Genomic DNA, 19,363 nt, shown 5'->3' on the forward strand with positions numbered 1-19,363 from the left:
CATCTCACACGATTAGAAATCCTGTTTTAGGCTCTTTTACTTTCAGCTCGTTATTATACTCACTTTGTAATCACGATTAATTAACAACCTATTATACAAATTGCTACTGCATTTAGGGACCATGTTTTAGGAGCTTTATGTGCATTAGACATCATGTTACTTAGGATCTTCGTTTGAGTTGCAATTGCTGAACGCCTCACTAATTTGTCTAATTTAACAACATAAGTCTGATGAACTATGCCTCCTCTCCTTAAAACTGGATTAATATGCATGCTCACCTTTCAAGTAGGCAATACATATGACGCCTAGGCAAGCTTTAGGCCTAATAAAATTGATTGATTTTGTTTTGCCAGTTTTCAGACTACTCCGTCTCTTTCTTAAACTACTGAACTCCATTGCTTGTTTGCCTCGCTGAGGATTACTCTGATTTCTGTTAAAACTCCAGTCCCATTTTGACATACTCTCGGAATCAAGCATATGTTTTATCATGTCTTCTACTGGGTTGTTTGCTTGTCCAGAATCGTGCTATTTTACTACATCATTACTATATTTTGAAAGTGTTTCAATATGTCTTTTACTAATTCCTAAACTATTTTATACCTACTGCCATTTTTAGTTATACTTCTGAAAATTTCGATCAAACTTTTTGATTTCTGCCAAAACCGATCTTTAATATTCCTGCTTTTATCTCTCATTTCTTTAGACCTTAAATGTGATTGAGACGTGCTAATTATATGTCTATCCGTGGAGGGACATTTGAGCCTCTTACATGCCTTTATGTGATCCCTTACATGAAGTCTTATTTATTTTGTATGTCGCTTAGTATTTTGACCTTCAAACCTAAGGGTTCAACCTAGTCCTTACCTTATAGGAATAATGGTCCTAAATACCCTATAGGACTTATAGGACGGGACGGGTAATAGCACGCAATAAGCACTCGCGACCAATCCACACGTTTAATTAACCTTTACGGGGCGGGAAGGGTAGAATATGGAGATGATGACGGTGCGCTAATATCTCGTGCGAGAATGATTGCTGGGTATTGCACCAAATTGATTCATATTATATTTAAACCTAGGACCCCTTTTCTCCTTCTTTAGTTATCAATGTTTTCTTAAATTAGTGTTTTCTTCAACTAAGCTTTCTCCTTTTAAAATAACTTGTGTCTTTCTTCTTTCAAAATTTTTCAACTTGTTATGTGCAAACTTTGCTTGTTTATTCCTACTCTTTTTAAAGTCATAATTAAGCACGGTCGGGAACCACACTAGTGGATCTTGAGGGGTGCCTAACACCTTCCCCTCGAGATAATCTCAAGCCCTTACCCGAACTCTGGTTTATCTTTCAAAATCCTCTTTTTTTAGTGTCCTAATGCACTATAATCATTAGGTGGCGACTCTTCAAATTCCATATCCCGATTCCTCGAAAGGGGAATAAGAGTTGTTTTGTCCATAATGTCGTAAACCCGATTTCGCTCTTTAGGAAAAAAGGGGGCGTCGACAGCATGGCGACTCTGCTGGGGAGATGCTTTAAGGCTTTTACCATTACGTTCTATTTATGACTTTATTGCTTCCTTTATTACCTTTATTTCCTGCTTTTAATCATTTCTCCGTGAATACTAACTTGACTCTTCGTGCTTTCTTTTCCTTTAATTGCTTTCCCCTTTACTGCTTAACCATTATCTCAATTCCGTTTTCATTTCCGAGCATTTATTATAATCTTTACTTTATGAACGTGAAAATACATGTTAGTTCGTGCATTCTGGCACCTTCAGCGTACTCAACAAGATCCAAGGGTCCTCCACCTCCTCCTCCTCCAAGTCCTACCAGAAACAGGAACAAAGGCAAAATGGGAGATACAAGTGCTAGAAAGGAAATCGAGGAAACCTCTCAGAACGCTTCAATCACTAAGGAAACTGCTGCTCATCTTGAGCAAACTTTGCTGAGATTTCGAGAAGAATTGGAACAAGTTCGAAACCTGGCAAGTCTGTCAATCACTCTTGCCGCTACTGATGCCAACAACCAGAACCATACTACACCACCAGCACAACCCGCTCATGCCCAAGCCTGCAACACCTGCAACAACACTCCACTGCACGTTCCTGAAACACAAAATACCACAAAAGACCATAACACTCCAATCTTTGTGGACACCATGCCACATTACAGTCAGCCAATCGCCAGTGCAATCGAGACAGATGACAAGAGCTCCCTCATTCAGAATTTGGCCGCTAAGATCAAGAAGTTGACTAGCCGAGTCCAAGATTTCGAAGGTAACAAAAGTGTTGGAGGGTTAAATTACGAATATCTCTGTGTTCAGCCAGATGTTGAGCTCCCGGAAGGGTACAAACCTTCCAAGTTCGAACTATTCGACGGTATAGGTGATCCCAGGGTCCACCTTAGAATGTATTGTGATAAGCTAGTAGGAGTCGGAAGGGGCGAGAAGATTCGCATGAAGCTGTTCATGAAGAGTTTGAAGGGTGATGCTTTATTATGGTATATTAGCCAGGATGCAAAGAAATGGACTAGTTGGGTGAACATGGCATCTGACTTTATGGATCGGTTTAGGTTCAACACTGAGAACGCACCAGATGTGTTCTATATCCAGAATCTCAAGAAGAAGCCCACAGAGACCTTTCGCGAGTATGCTACTTGTTGGAGGTCAGAAGCTGCTAAGGTCAGACCGGCCTTGGAGGAAGAACAAACGAACAGGTTCTTCGTCCGTGCTCAGGATCCGCAGTACTACAAGAGGCTGATGCTAATAGAGGGCAAAAGTTCTCCGACATCATCAAGTTGGGAGAAAGAATCGAAGAAGGCATCAAAAATGGTATGGTCACTAACCTCGAGGCATTGCAAGCTACCAACAAGGCTTTACAGTCTGGTGGCTCATCAAAGAAAAAGGATGTGAATTCTGTGATGGCTGCGCAAAGGAACAACTCCCCTATGAAGTACCAAACCTATCCCTCAACTCCACTCACATATCAACCTACCCTAAATTACCAAGCACTATCACCCACCTACCAAATTCCATCACCTGCTCCACCACCTACGTATGAACCCGCTTCACACAGATATTCCCAACCCGCACCTATATACTAAGCATATAACTCCCAACCTTCTCACTACCCATCACCTCCTACCCGTCAAAACTTCCCTCGACCTAGACCAAACTTCGACCGCAAACCTCCCAGATAATATACCGCCATAGCCGAGCCAATTGACCAATTATATCAAAAACTCAAGGCAGCTGGTTACGTTACCCCTACCCAGCCGTAACTCCAGAAAATCCTTCCCAGTGGATCAACCCAAACAAGACTTGCGCATACCATTCCGGGATGAAGGGCCATACCATCGACGAGTGTCGCTCGTTGAAAGATAAGATTCAGAACCTGATTGACAACAAGATCATTATAGCAAAGGAGCCCGCTCCTAATGTCCGCAACAACCCTCTGCCTGACCATAAGGGTAGAGGCATCCACATGATTGAGATCGACGATGATTGGGACCCCAAGGGGTCAATCGGGTTGATAGCTAAAGGAGACGAGCCTAAAAAGCCAATAGTTACTCTCAATCCCATTGTTGTCCAGATTCAGCCCTCTGAGGGCGATGTGGTAAATGTGTCCGTACCATTCGAGTTTGAAGCACCACCTTCAAAGGCGCCAAAACCAATTGAGGTTGAGTTCCGAGTTCCAAGGGCGCCTACGCCATTTGAAGTTACCGTGTTACCTCCTAAGGCACCAATTCCAGTCTCCATGACAGACGTAACCCCATTCAAGACAAATGCTATACCTTGGGATTACACCGCTGAGGCTAGAAGGAAGGGAAAGACATATACTGGGGAAGCGATTGCCGCACAGGGCATGACCAGGACAGGCAGGGTATACACCCCGGAACACTTGGCTGAGTCCAGCAAGTAGGCCTCCGAGCGGGCTATTGAAACTGGACTCGATGACCTTTGGAGGAAGGTACAGGCCAAAGAGTACTCGGTCGTCGAGCAACTGAACAAAACGCCAGCACAGATTTCTATTCTGTCTCTTCTACAAAGCTCAAAGACACATAAAAACGCCTTAATAAAAGTACTGAGTGAAGCTTATGTTCCCAGCAACATAACAAGAGGCAAAATAGCAAACATGGTGGGGCAGGTACTGGAAATCCATAAGATCACCTTCCATAAAGATGAATTACCGCCAGAAGGGTTTGGTCACAACAAAGCGTTGCACATCACTGCGAAATGCGAGGATCACTTTGTCACCAGGATTCTAGTCGACGGGGGATCCAGCCTCAATATTTGTCCGTTGGTAACTCTCAGGACATTGGGTAAGGGATTGCATGAGATCAAAGACGGGGCTATCAGTGTCAAAGCTTTTGATGGATCTCAGAGGTCCACCATTGGAGAAATTAGCTTATGCCTGCAGATGGGACCCACCTGGTTCGATGTTGAGTTCCAAGTCATTAACGTACCAGCATCCTACAATTTGTTGCTAGGACGACCCTGGATCCACGCTGCTGGGGCTGTGGCGTCAACTTTGCATCAGGCTGTAAAATTTGAATGGAATCATCAGGAAGTAATCATTCATGGCGACGGTAGCAACCCTATATATAGTCGCCAGGCCATCCCGATGATCGGAGGTAGAAGGAAAATCGGTGGAGAAACATACCATCACATCGAGCGAGTCAACGCCATAGACAAAGACAAGTGGTGGGATGACAAAATTGAGAGCATCCTGAATTGGAGCGGGTATGAACCCTGAAAAGGACTTGGCAAGAACCTGCATGGTATCACTAAACCTATCAAGCTGAAGAAGCACGGTACCACTTTTGGCCTAGGGTATGAGTACACTTAGGAGGAGTTCAACCACTGGTCACCCCCATGGCGCGGACCATACTATCCGCTAGAGCACCCTATTCCTCAGTTGGAGCAGATTTTTCAGCCAGCCGACACTTTGTACGGATCAGAGGAAGACGAGGCACTAGAAGCAATAAATAACCTGTTTCTGGAAGATGATATGGATTGTTGTGTTATCTTCGAGGAGGAAGTGGAGGAAGGCCCTTCCATTCAAGCTATGAACCAAGGAGAGCACCTCGCCAATTGGTCAATCAGGATCACCAGTGCCCGGAGAGCCTCGGGGTAGCAAGGCTAAATGATGCATATGTATCACACTTTACTTTAGTTGATTTTACTTCTCCGCATTGTCTTTACTTTTGAAAAGAGCTCCGATGTTTTAAACGATTATGAAAAAGCATTTTCCAAGTTTATCTTTACGTTTCACTCTCATTTATTTTCTCTACCATTTACTTTATTTTACACAGCATTACTATTACATATTTTGATGATGAACCAACGACTGTGACTTGCAACGAGACAGTGCGACAAACGGATATAGACTCAGAAGAGGATGAGATACCAGAAGAGGTTGTCAGAGAGGTCAAGAATTTCGAGAACAGGCCCAAGTCTAACTTAGACGAAACTGAGGTCATCAATTTGGGGAACGCAGAAAATGTCAAGGAAACACGTATCAGCGTACACTTGTCACCATCAAAAAAGGAAGTTTACACCAGGACAGTTGGTGTTGAAGAAGATATTTCCATATCAAGATGAAGCCAAAGGGAAATTCTCTCCTAATTGGCAGGGTCCGTATATGGTGCATCGGGTTCTAACCGGAGGAGCCCTTATTCTCGCGGAAATGGACAGAGAAGTTTGGCCGAAGCCTATCAACGCAGACGTAGTGAAGCAATACTACATTTGATCGTACGCTTTTCCTTCATGATATATTTTGAACTACACCTGACCTGATTCTTGTTTAAGAGTGGATATGTAGGCATCCCTATGGGTTTGGTCACATTTTAATAAAAATTCCATCTTTCCCCCCGCTATTGGAACTGGGGCAGAATTTTGAGGAGGACCCTCAAAATTCCGAAGTTAGTCGTTAGTTTTCTCATCAGCACCAACCCAGTAAACTGGGGCAGAATTTTGAGGAGGGCCTTCAAAATTCTGGGATTGTTCCGCGTTCAGTCATCCAGCACAGCCGTCAGCAGCGCCAGCCCAGTAAACTGGGGCAGAATTTTGAGGAGGACCCTCAAAATTCCGGAGCAAGCGAGGTTGCCGTATCTTGAACCACGTTGCAGTTGTTGGTTCATCCCGAAATAATCAAGGAATTCTTTTTACCTATATATACATGCACTTGCCTTTATTCACTAGGTCATGCTCGAATATCATTTGGATCGCATCGTTTAGCAACGCTACCCCAATGATACGCAACAACAAGAGCCGGAGGATACGAACTAACCTCCCCCTATAAAACTCACAATTTTTCTTTGGATGCAGGAATTCAGGCAATGAATCAAAGTATATTTGCTCTTCAGAATCAAAAACCCTCCAGAGGGTCACTATCCGCACTCGACACTCCTCAGCAGTCTTAATAGCGCAAACCGCCCACCAGAATTCAGGCCGCAAAAGCAAAATGCACCCACTCTTTAGAGTCGAAACTCTCAAAGCAATCACTCATTTCGCAAAAGTCTACTATCTACACCCAGCATTTCCCAGCAGTCATGATATCGCAATCATCTATCAGCTAAGAGAACTTACTACTGTTCGTTTCTTTACATTTTTGCATTGCATAAGGCTACTTGCTGCCTTTCGAGACTAAGCTCTGTCTCCATCTGCATTTCTGCATAAGGCTATTCTCTTCCTTTCGAGGTTAAGCTCCACCTCCATATTGCATAAGGCTATCTATCTGCCTTCCGAGACTAAGCTCTGTCTCCATTTGCATTTCTGCATAAGGCTACTCTCTGCCTTCCGAGGTTAAGCTCTACCTCCATACTGCATAAGGCTACTTTCTGCCTTTCGAGACTAAGCTCTATCTCCATCTGCATTTTTACATAAGGCTATCTATCTGCCTTTCGAGGTTAAGCTCTACCTCCATATCGCATAAGGCTATCTATCTGCCTTCCGAGACTAAGCTCTGTCTCCATCTGCATCTTGCATAAGGCCACTTTTCGGCCTTCCGAGGTTAAGCTCTACCTCCATCCTGCATAAGGCTACTTATATGCCTTTCGAGACTAAGCTCTGTCTCCATCCGCATTGCATAAGGCTATCTTCTGCCTTCCGAGGTTAAGCTCTACCTCCATCCTGCATAAGGCTACTTATCTGCCTTTCGAGACTAAGCTCTGTCTCCATCCGCATTGCATAAGGCTATCTTCTGCCTTCCGAGGTTAAGCTCTACCTCCATATTGCATAAGGCTATCTATCTGCCTTTCGAGACTAAGCTCTGTCTCCATCCTGCATGGCTGAAATATCGCCACTTTATTTAAATTCTCGCTTCGACTGAAATATCGCCACCTGCATTCAAATTCACGCCTTGGCTGAAAAATCGCCACTCTTTGCATTTATTCAGCTGAAAGATTGCCACCTTCTCATGTGCTGAAAAATCGCCAACTTATTCAAAGGCGTCATAGTTCGAAGGCACCATCTGCATAGCCCGATAACACCATTTCATGGCCTGTGAATCTTTATTTTATGCTTTTCATGGCCCAAGACATCATAGTCTGAGGACGTCATCCTAACCGTCCGAAGACAACATTCATGGTCCAACGAGAACTTGCATCAAGTTTAAATTACGCAAATATATACGCACATCACGCACTTGCAGGTACTCCGACTGGCTCACGGCTGTCTCAGCGATCCCGCTCCAGTTCTCCGCAGCCTGTCCGATTCCAAGCACCCTCTCAAACCTGACCGTCGCGACCGTTCTTTTAAATTTCCATCGGCATATTCCGCCAATGGTTCCTGAACTACATGTGGCCTGATTCCTGTAAAACCAGGGGTATGTAGGCAGCTCAGAATCCAAAGAACGGTCAAAATTCTTTTACAATTGCCGTTTCTGGTCAAAATTGGCCATCTTGTCTTTATCCGACAACTCTTTCATCCTCCTCGGGTAAAGAGGGGCAGCTGTTGATACCCAATTTTTCTCTATGTATTTTTATACTCAAAATACTTTCAAAATAGCATATGTATGCATATACAAGCACGCCCAAAGGCTTTGGTATTTTCCCAAATTTTTAATGATTTTTAAAACCAATTTATGGCCTATTTTGCACTATAAAAAACCAATAATTATTCCCAAAAAACTTGTCATTTTGGAGAATAATTTATTTTATTCTTGAATTTACACAAAATATAATTTACATGATTTTGGCATAATTTTACAAGTCCATTTGGTATTTTTAAACTAAAATTGCATGAAATTGCAATTTTAGCCTATTTCTCGATTTAATAGCATTCGTAATCACAAAATTATTTCTAATATTTTTAAATTAATACTTATGCATTGCTTATTAACTTGGTATTTTTAATTTGTTTTTAAACTCTATTTACTATTTTTATAAAATCAAAACGGGGAAAATTGGCTATTTAAATTGTAGTCCCTTTTTATTTCAATTGTAGCCCAAATTGCACCCTCAATTTCAACCCCAACCCGTATTCCTAGATTACCCGACCCATACCCAATTAATTTACCCGATCCAGTCTTGATCTGATCTGAGCCGTTGATCAAATGAGATCAACGGCCCAGATTCTATTTCCCAAATTAAATCAAACACCCCCCCTTTGACCCCTCATTTCTCATAGAGACCGGTCTCTCTCTTGGTCTCTTCGTCTCCTCCTTCTCTCTAGAACCCTCTAGTTCCCTCCTCGTTCTCCGACGAGCTTCATCGCCTCTCCGGCCATGCTCCGTCCTCACTTCTCTCGACCACCAGTCGCCATGGAGCTGTGTCTCGCTGATCTTCTCTAAGTTTTGAGGCTCCAGAGACTTCCACCATGCAAGATGGTCACTGGAAGCCTTGCTTGGCTTATCTCCGGCCTTTTCTCCGATGGTTTTCAGTCCGATGGCACTATGAACGCCATTATTAACGAGTTTCACAGCCAGGTTCCTTACCTCACCGATTTATTGCAAAAAACCCTAATTTCCGCCTAAGTCTCTCGATCTCTATATTTTTAAAGCATTTTTAACTTATCCTTTTGTGTTTTACACTACCTTCTGCCTGATTCTCAAATTTTAAACGTTTTGTTCTTTTCTCAAAAGCTAGGGTTTCCGAACCCCTTTCAAAAATCACTATATCTTCTGCTTCTTTTTGAGTATTATGTGCTTATGCCTGTATTATTTGTTTATGTTTGTGTTATGAGCTTGTTTGTGTGGTTTTCTGGTTAATCCGAGTTCCATGCTTTAAGTTTCTATTAGGGCTCCTGTCTTGTGTTGAAACTGTGATCTTCTCGCTTAGTGTTCTATGATTTTCACACCTATTGTGTTTATAGGTCTAATTGTTATTCTAAATAATTCTGTGCATCTCTTTGAATCCCTGATTATCCGTATATGATTTCCTTGGAGATGCTCCACTGATTTGAATTGTTTCCTTGATTGTGAGATGCTTTCCTTACTTAAGGATGATTCCCTGTGATTTTCCATCTCACCCGTGATTTTCCTTAACTAATTGCTTTCAAAATCAGTCTGTTTATATGCACACTATATGCTTATTTACTTTACTTACTTGTAATTATGTTGTACCTTCCTTATTTGATGCATTTTTCTTTACCGTTTGAGTTGTGACTCCCTAATTGAAGGCAATTTGAGTTTTAATTGATTCTAATAGGTTTTCTTTCTATAATTATAATCAGTCTATGTGTTACCTTATTTTTCACTTATTTGAAGACTATATATACTCTACCCTCTCTTTAGCATAGGAAGAGGGAATCATTTTCTGAACTCTCTCTTACACAAAAGAAGTAATTCAATACTCTCTCTTTGTTTCACACAATCTCTCTCCCCTTGTGACTACTGGCTGCTCAACTAGCTTGAAACTCAGGCTGAGTTTCAAGCTGCTTCATTGTTCCATTGCTCTCTATATTGCTACTCACTTCACTACTATCGCTGCACACTCTCTATATTGCTGCTCACTTCACCACTTTGCATATTATAACTCACTACTGTCCTGCATTACTTTTCATTCAACTGGTATGTCTCCTATTTGATTTAAAACTTCAAAGCAATATGTTTTCTATGGGTATTGCATTTCCTTTTGTTTCTCGTATGTTTCTACTTATGCTTTTGTTTTTCCTGCTGCAATTAGCATGCTTCTATGTTGATTAACATGACTATCTTAATCTGGCATGCCCATTACTCCCCTTATATGTCTCATGCATGTCTTTCCTTATCCCCTAACCCCAATGTAGTTATCAATATGAAGTTCTGACCTCTTTGGTTGAAACCTGCCTGATTGTTTAAGTGCTGAAGTGCTTCTCTTTGATGTTTATGTAACTGTGTTCTCACTCGTGAATTACTTGTCCCCTTCTCCTATGCCCCTGCTTGTGCTTACCTAACATTGTATCTTCTGTTTCAAACTTCTTTTCAATTCAATCTTTTGAAACTCCATCACTATCTCACTACTCTTAGAAGTTTAGGGTCAGCCACCTTAGTGTAAGCATTGCTTTGGGTACCTTGAGTACCCACTGAACTTTGATGCACAAGGCGGGTAATTCCACACTTGCACTTGTCTTGTTAATTTGTTTTGGGTGCCTGGTATTGGCCAAGGGTCCCAATGGGCCTTTAGGGAGCTTTGCCGCACCCCAAACCTTGGTAAAGGTTGTGAAACTCGAAAGAAGTGAGGATTGGAGACTTGGGCCTGGTTGAAGGCTCCCAATAGAATAACTTCTTATTTTTCTACTCTTCGCTACTGTAATCTGATTACTTCGTCTGTAATAACTTGTAATGAATAATTGGGGCTATAGTGAAATTGGGTGGGATTATGCATGCTTGGTTAATGGGTAGAGAACATGTCTATAGTTTTTTACTTACTTATTTGTGCAATAGATATCCTGCATAGGACATGCATCTCACACGATTAGAAATCATGTTTTAGGCTCTTTTACTTTCAGCTCGTTATTATACTCACTTTGTAATCATGATTAATTAACAACCTGTTATACAAATTGCTACTGCATTTAGGGACCATGTTTTAGGAGCTTTATGTGCATTAGACATCATGTTACTTAGGATCTTTGTTTGAGTTGCAATTGCTGAACGCCTCACTAATTTGTCTAATTTAACAACATAAGTCTGATGAACTATGCCTCCTCTCCTTAAAACTGGATTAATATGCATGCTCACCTTTCAAGTAGGCAATACATACGACGCCTAGGCAAGCTTTAGGCCTAATAAAATTGATTGATTTTGTTTTGCCAGTTTTCAGACTACTCCGTCTCTTTCTTAAACTACTGAACTCCATTCCTTGTTTGCCTCGCTGAGGATTACTCTGATTTCTGTTAAAACTCCAGTCCCATTTTGACATACTCTCGGAATCAGGCATATGTTTTATCATGTCTTCTACTGGGTTGTTTGCTTGTCCAGAATCGTGCTATTTTACTACATCATTACTATATTTTGAAAGTGTTTCAATATGTCTTTTACTAATTCCTAAACTATTTTATACCTACTGCCATTTTTTAGTTATACTTCTGAAAATTTCGATCAAACTTTTTGATTTCTGCCAAAACCTATCTTTAATATTCCTGCTTTTATCTCTCATTTCTTTAGACCTTAAATGTGATTGAGACGTGCTAATTATATGTCTATCCGTGGAGGGACATTTGAGCCTCTTACATGCCTTTATGTGATCCCTTACATGAAGTCTTATTTGTTTTGTATGTCGCCTAGTATTTTGACCTTCAAACCTAAGGGTTCAACCTAGTCCTTACCTTATAGGAATAATGGTCCTAAATACCCTATAGGACTTATAGGACGGGACGAGTAATAGCACGCAATAAGCACTCGCGACCAATCCACACGTTTAATTAACCTTTACGGGGCGGGAAGGGTAGAATATGGAGATGATGACGGTGCGCTAATATCTCGTGCGAGAATGATTGCTGGGTATTGCACCAAACTGATTCATATTATATTTAAACCTAGGACCCCTTTTCTCCTTCTTTAGTTATCAATGTTTTCTTAAATTAGTGTTTTCTTCAACTAAGCTTTCTCCTTTTAAAATAACTTGTGTCTTTCTTCTTTCAAAATTTTTCAACTTGTTATATGCAAACTTTGCTTGTTTATTCCTACTCTTCTTAAAGTCATAATTAAGCACGGTCGGGAACCATACTAGTGGATCTTGAGGGGTTCCTAACACCTTCCCCTCGAGATAATCTCAAGCCCTTACCCGAACTCTGGTTTATCTTTCAAAATCCTCTTTTTTTAGTGTCCTAATGCACTATAATCATTAGGTGACGACTCTTCAAATTCCATATCCCGATTCCTCGAAAGGGGAATAAGAGTTGTTTTGTCCATAATGTCGTAAACTCGATTTCGCCTTCTTTTAGGAGGGAAAAAGGGGGGCGTCGATAGTGATCAATATAGCTTTATATCCTTCAAAATATTGAATTATGTCTGGCCATAACAATGGAATATTAGGCATCCAAGCATACCTCACCCTTGCCAGTTGATGCAATGTCCTATTGATCTCATGAATCACCCTATTTGTGGACATTGAACCCCCATGTTTACCTACATTTCTTCTCTTCCAAAGTTCCCAAGTGATGATAGCTAGTACTGCTTGAAACAATGGCTTTAACTTTGGACAACATTGAGCATACCACCAATGCCTTATAACTTGCTTCAATTGAATCAATGGCATAGTAATTCTAGCAGCCCCCATGAACAAGTTCCATACTTTAGAGATATGCTCAACAAATTCTTCTTGGGGCTGCTGACAACACCAATACCTAGACATCACCATCATGTCATCAGTGGCTATTTTCCGCCTCTATAATCTCCACAAGAAGAAGAATATCTTGAATGGTAAACTTTTAATCCACATTAACCTGAATTCCTGATTAGGATCATCCCTATGCCTTAATATTTGCCAAGCACTGCTAACACTGAACTTGCCTGAAGGGGTTGGCATCCAGTATAGCCTATCCTAGTATCCCTAATTGCCTTCATAATGCACATTTAGCCTTATATGTTCTGCAATTTCCTCATTGAAGGTTTGATCTAGCAGCTGATCATCCCATGTTTCACCTTGCCTTAGTTTGCCCCGTCTTAAAGATCTTCATTGATCGGAAAGTCTTCAGGTAATACGTGATAAAGTGCACCCAATCTAGTCCAATTTTCATGCCAAATATTTATTTTTTTCCACTCTTCAATTCCCATAGGATCTCATGTTCTACTTCTTCCCTAGCATTTAACATTTGTCTCCAAACATGAGACCCCTGTCTAAACTGCACCACCATTGGTATCTCCTTCTTGCAATACTTATTCCACATGAAATTAGACCACAAAGATTTTGTGGTTCTAAACCTCCACCATAGTTTAGCAAACAATGCCCTCGATACATCATGTAAGGACCTAAAACATAGGCCCCCTTCCTCTTTAGGAAGGCAAAGATTTTTCCATGAGGCCCAATATCTGCTTCTCCCTTCTTCCTTTGTGCTCCAAAAGAACCTAGCAAAAATCTTATGAAGATGCTCTAGGACATTTTTTGGTCTCTGCAGGACTGATAACATATGGACTGACATACTTTGCAACACACTAGAAATGAATGTTGCCTTTCCTCCAAATGACAACAGCTTTTCTTTCCATGAATGCAATTTAGCCTTTATTTTCTTGATAAGATCCTCATAATATTCCTTCATCCTTATAGTGTAGAAAATAGGACACCCTAGATATGTGAAGGGGAATTTACCTCTTGCAAATCCTGTAATAGTTCCAACCGCCTGACACAATCCATTAGGAACCTTTGAATACATGTAGTATGAACTCTTATCTTTATTGATAATCTGGCATGATATCTTATCATAGTTTCCCAACACTGCCATAATCTTCCTCAAGGATGGAGGATGAGCAGAAGCAAATATTATAGTATCATCAGCATATGCCAAGTGGTTCAAAGGATCAAACCACTTAGGCATTCCAAATCCCACAAATGACCTATCTTCAAATAACTTATTCAAAGACCTGGAAAGTACCTCAACTGACAGAATGAACAATGCTGGTGATAGAGGATCCCCTTACTTGACACCCCTTGTAGAATTAAAGAACCCTAAGGACTGCCCATTCACCAATACTGAGTACCAGTTATTTGACACCAAGTTCCATACCATATTGATGAAGTGCTCAGAAAATCCCATCTTCCTTAGTACATGCAATAAGTACTTCCATGAAACCTTATCATAGGCCTTAGCCATATCAAGCTTGATCACCACCTTAGCTGGCTTTACCTTAAACTTATGTCAATGATAATTTCTTGAGTCAATAAGATGTTCTCAAGTATGCTCCTACCCTTCACAAATTCGGATTGATTAGGAGATATTAGAGAAGGCAAAATTTTTTCCAATCTATCATGTAACACCCTAGACAAGACCTTGTTAATGAAGTTGCTCAAGCTAATAAGTCTTAAGTCAGAAAAGGTCTCAATTCTAGGTTTCTTAGGCAGCAACACTATATTGGTGTGAGTGATGGATTTAGGTAGTGCAGCTCCTCCATAGAAGTGTAGCACCATGTTGTGTATATCAGCACCAATAACATCCTAACATGTTTGATAAAATAGGCTAGTGAGTCCATCTGGACCACTAGCACTCTACCCACTAAGCTCAAAAACTGTTGTCCTTACCTCTTCAATTGTTGGAAATTTGCTAAGTTTCAAATTTTGTTCCATAGTGACCACCAAAGGTACATTATTGAGAAAGGAAAAGTCAGATGTATCACCTTCATTTGTGAACTGTTTTTGATAGAAGTCCACTGCAGTTGTAGCCAATTTCTCATATTCTTCAATCCATACCCTACTTCCACTTTTGATCCTCTTCAATTGCAATTTCTTTCTTTTGCCATTGACATGATTGAGAAAGAAACTTGTATTCCTATATCCTTCAGCAAACCAAGTCATCCCAGCTTTTTTGCTTCCAATACTGCTCCTCTATACTCAAGTATTTCTTCAATTCAGATTGAGCCTTTTGAAGCACAATCCTTCTCTCAATAGTAGGATTTTCTTCAAACAACATCTCTTTTACCCTAACAATGTCTTCCAAAATAGCCAACTGCTTGAAGATATCACCAAATGTTTCCCTGCTCCATTTTGACAGTGCTGCCTTTACCCTCTTGAGCTTCTGCTTGAACATAAAAAACGGATCCCTTATGAAATCAACTTCCCAATTCTGCCTCACCACATCCATAAATGTAGCATGTTTAGTCCAAAAGTTCAAGAACCTGAAAGGCTTGACAAAATTGGTGGTCTGCTCCCTATATGTCATTAACAATGGTGCATGATCTGATCCAATTTTGATTAGATGTTTAACTTCAATAGTTGGAAACATGTTCTAAAATGGAAAATTCACAAAGATCCTATCCAATATTTTGGATACACACGCAACATTGGATATCCCATTCCACCATGTAAATGGACTTCCTTTGTATCCTTGCTCAAACAAACCACAAGAGTATACACAAAACGCAAAATCCTCATATTCAAGTGGGTGTACTGGTAGTCCTCCTATTTTCTCATCTTCATGTAATATCACATTGAAATCCCCTCCTACAAACCATGGCAATTTCATATCACTTGCTAAGTAATACAAGTGATCCCTTAATTCCAACCTCTCAATTGCTGAACATTTTGCATAAACAAATGTCATATCATGTGCTGCCCCAGGTCATGGTAAAGCATTCTCACAGTCACCTGTTGCTCAGTATCCTCCACTAATTCCTATTCCACCACTACATCAAAGAACAACCATATTTGCCCATTAATATTTGCATAAGCCGTCTCCTTATTCAACCTTCTTCTATATTTATTAATTAATCTCTTCTTTTGAAAAGGTTCCATCAATGCAACTACACAAAAGTTATGCTCCCTATTCATATTGATTACCCTAGGAAAGGCCTGTTGTGTATTCACAGACCTTATGTTCCATATTAGTGTTTTGATCATCATTTAGATAGAGAAGCTGCCCTCCTGGGCATAATTCTTGAAGGTTGTTGTGGCTCTTTATTCTGATTCTTCTTTGTTTTCCTACATCCTTTAGCACTAGCTGTAGGTGATAGATCCCCATCCCTAGCCACCTATTTGAAGTTTTCTGCTGTTGATTCATCATCTCCTTCATCCTCCATAGGATTTTGTCTCATTAAGTCTTCATCAATTGGTGCCACATTATGTGTAACTAAATCATGTAAATATTGTAGAGGAGTCTTCAGTGGGATGCAGCTGCATAATTTGATCGCTGCCATATTCCATAGGCACTTCCTCTATTTCCCCAGATACTCTTGGAACGATTGCGTGCTCATCATTCTTTTCCTTGCTATTCTCTGATCATACTGTATCATCCCTAACCTTCACATTATCATCAAGTTTGTTCTCCAATGCATACACCGAAACATCATCTACATAGGCCAAAATCTTTCCAGTTGCACTAGGGATAAGGTTTATTTTCGATGCTTCATCAGGTGACCCTGGCGCCAGGCCTAGCGTCGCCAGCCTAACGCTTGAAGTACCTAGCTTTAGGCCTGGCATCGCCAGCCTAACGCCTGGGGAGCCTGGCTTTAGGCCTGGCGTCACCAGCCTATCGCCAGGTGGGCTGATGTCCCTCACTTTGTCTCCTGTTATCTTTGTCGTGCCTAGTTAATCATCCTCCACCTAAATTGCATAACTACCTACAACTTTTGTTGAGTTTATCTCATCAAGGATCTCAAGCTGCCGAGAATATGCAAATATTTGAGACGGAATATCTTGACATGATTGGTTTGTAGTCACATTGAGTTGCCTTAGCTCCTCTTTTCTAGTTCCAAACCTTCTATGAACCCAGTCGATTGTGGATTCCTTATTAGCCTTTTCATCAGTACTTTGATCACTAGGAACTATAGGATTAGCCTTAGCTAAGTTCCTATTATGCTAATCTTCCAACACTTTCTCAACTGCTTCCTTCTTTACATGCTTAAGTTCTTGTTGATTACCTTCTCACGCTTGTTTAGTATTAGCATCCTTCCCAACCCTAACCCCAGAAACCTTTTGATTAGGGCTTGTCACTCCGGTATTTCCTTCTTTTTCCTTCTCATGGCCCTTGTTAGATTGCTTTTCCCCATGTTCTTTCTTCTTACAATTGCTATGATCTTCACCTTTGCCTTTAGTAATTTGTAGAGTAGGTTGATGAACTTCCTCAACCTCTAGTGCATTAAATGTGTTGTTGGTTGCTACTTCCTCAAGTTTGGCCTTCCCTTTACCCTTGTAAGCTTCCTTGCCTTGTTTGTTATCAGCAATGTGACCCTAATTATCCCTTGGGTATTTGTTCTTACTTGCCTGTATCCATTCCTGCTTAGGCATAGTTAGTAGCAGGCTTACCAACCACCTTTCCACTTGATAGAACCTTTGTTGAATTTGAAGCTGTACCAATTGCTTCAATGCTCACCACAACTGTCTTCTCCTTGCCTTGATCCCTAACATCTTCATCAAATCTCTTGTGTAATTTAGGATGAATTACCAAGCATTCTGCCTCACTATGCCCTTGTTTCTTGCAAGGCCTGCAATATTTAGGCATATAATCATACTTAATCCTAATCCATTTAAATTCTTCTGGCCGAGATTCATCAGCTTCTTCAACAATCTTAATACGTTTTGGGAAATTACCTAGAAAATTCACTTCCACCTTTACCTTAGAACAACTCGGTCTAGTCCCATTTTGAGTTGCTAGGTCTATATGTAATGGATTACCAACTGCACGAGCTAATGAAAATACATACTCCTTACCAAAGAAATATGGAGGAAGTTCTAGAAGCTAATCCACGCTATGGCAATTGGAGTCTCTTTATCAGGTTTCCACCATGGATTCCATTTTGTACAACGCATCTGCCACATGTCTGATTGAGCCTTTAAATAAAAAGCTGGCTTTGAGAGAAGATGAACATAATCCTCCAATAAACATAGTCTAATTAACACATGATTGTCTTCAATCAAGACAACTGAACAATGACCCTTAATCTCACATTGAATTGGAATCACTTTACGCAATTCACCAATAACAGGCTTCCCATATGAAAATTTTCCAAGAACTGAAAGTTGAAGCCCTTGTTGTACGATGGATTGCTTCACTTCTTGTTTCTTCCACTTCACAACTAGTCTCTATGAAGGAACTCAACTGGTTTCAATGGTAGCGTAGTTAGGGTTTGCATGGGCGTATTTATGACAGTAGGGTTTAATAAATTTGCATAGGTTTTAGGTAGATTAGGGTAGGGTTTGTAGAGATTGGTAACGGCTGATGGGGGGAGGAAGACAATGGACCAACCTTAGGAAGAGGCTGGCCGCCGGCCGTGGAGGCCATGAAGGGTAGTCGCCGGCGTAAACTATTGATCGCAGGAGAGCGGAGAGAGAAATACACCACTTCCTGCAGAAATTTCAGTTCTTGGCCCCAATAGAGTTGTTTTCCTTGATCCTAGCTCGGGTATCCAGCTTGACAAAACATGTGAGGTCATCGTAAGTGAGAGACTCGAGATCCTTCCTCCTTAGTTCACTAAGTGTCGGGCGTTTATCCAGTATGTGCCACAACCAATCTGGGTATTTTGAGTCAGCCAACACTTTTGGATCTGCTCCATCCTTGAGAATATTTGCCCCGACTTCTGTACTGGCCTTGACTTCTTTGCTAATCGATGATGCTTTTGGAGCATCTGAAGCTCTGCCACCTTTTCCACCCTTCTTCTTACCACCCCCAACAACAAATGTTTTGCAGCCTTCTATTTGAATAACCTCCTTGGGAAAGTTAACGTTTCTCAATGATTTGATATAAGTTAATGCCATAGTCCTTATCCCCAACTCAGATCCGAAGGAAGAAATGGAGAGCAACAACGGAGGCTCTAGGGTAGTGCGAGAGTGTTTGATTGTATCCCTTTACATATTTAAATCTGTTGAGTTGGGGATTTTCTTTGTTGTGAGAATGCGTGAATTGCAAGAGTTAGCAGAACTTAGGCTTCTTGAAGTAGGATGCAAGTGCATATCTAGCTACTAGTAGCACTCTATTATTGCTTTTGAGGCTCGGAGCTCACAAATTGATTATCTGAACATTCAAATGATTCTTGTCTTTGCTGAAGGGTAAATAAATGAAATTACATGCTTGTTAGCTAATAGTTAGATCCATCCATAGTAATTGATATTTTGTGATCAATCAGAATTAGATTAGTTTCCTAGTAGGGCAACATTTTAGTTGCTTGAGGACAAGCAAGAGTCTAAGTTGGGGGTGTTGATGTGATGTAGAAATGCGACAGTTTTGATACTAATTTCATAGACATTAGCTCATATTTTTAAGCATTGTGAGTCATTTCGTATGTAGTTTTGGTGTTTTGCAG

General features: G+C 40.8%; 1 protein-coding gene across 1 annotated transcript; it reads right to left on the reverse strand.

The window, feature by feature from the left end:
* Positions 1-18,419: 18,419 nt before the first annotated feature.
* LOC104235199 (large ribosomal subunit protein mL54-like) lies at positions 18,420-18,818 on the reverse strand. The gene has a single exon (XM_009788913.1). The coding sequence runs from the start codon at positions 18,816-18,818 to the stop codon at positions 18,420-18,422; it is 399 nt and encodes a 132-aa protein (XP_009787215.1).
* Positions 18,819-19,363: the final 545 nt, after the last annotated feature.

Source organism: Nicotiana sylvestris, chromosome 6 (genome assembly GCF_000393655.2).
Source record: "Nicotiana sylvestris chromosome 6, ASM39365v2, whole genome shotgun sequence".
Taxonomy (NCBI): domain Eukaryota; kingdom Viridiplantae; phylum Streptophyta; class Magnoliopsida; order Solanales; family Solanaceae; genus Nicotiana; species Nicotiana sylvestris.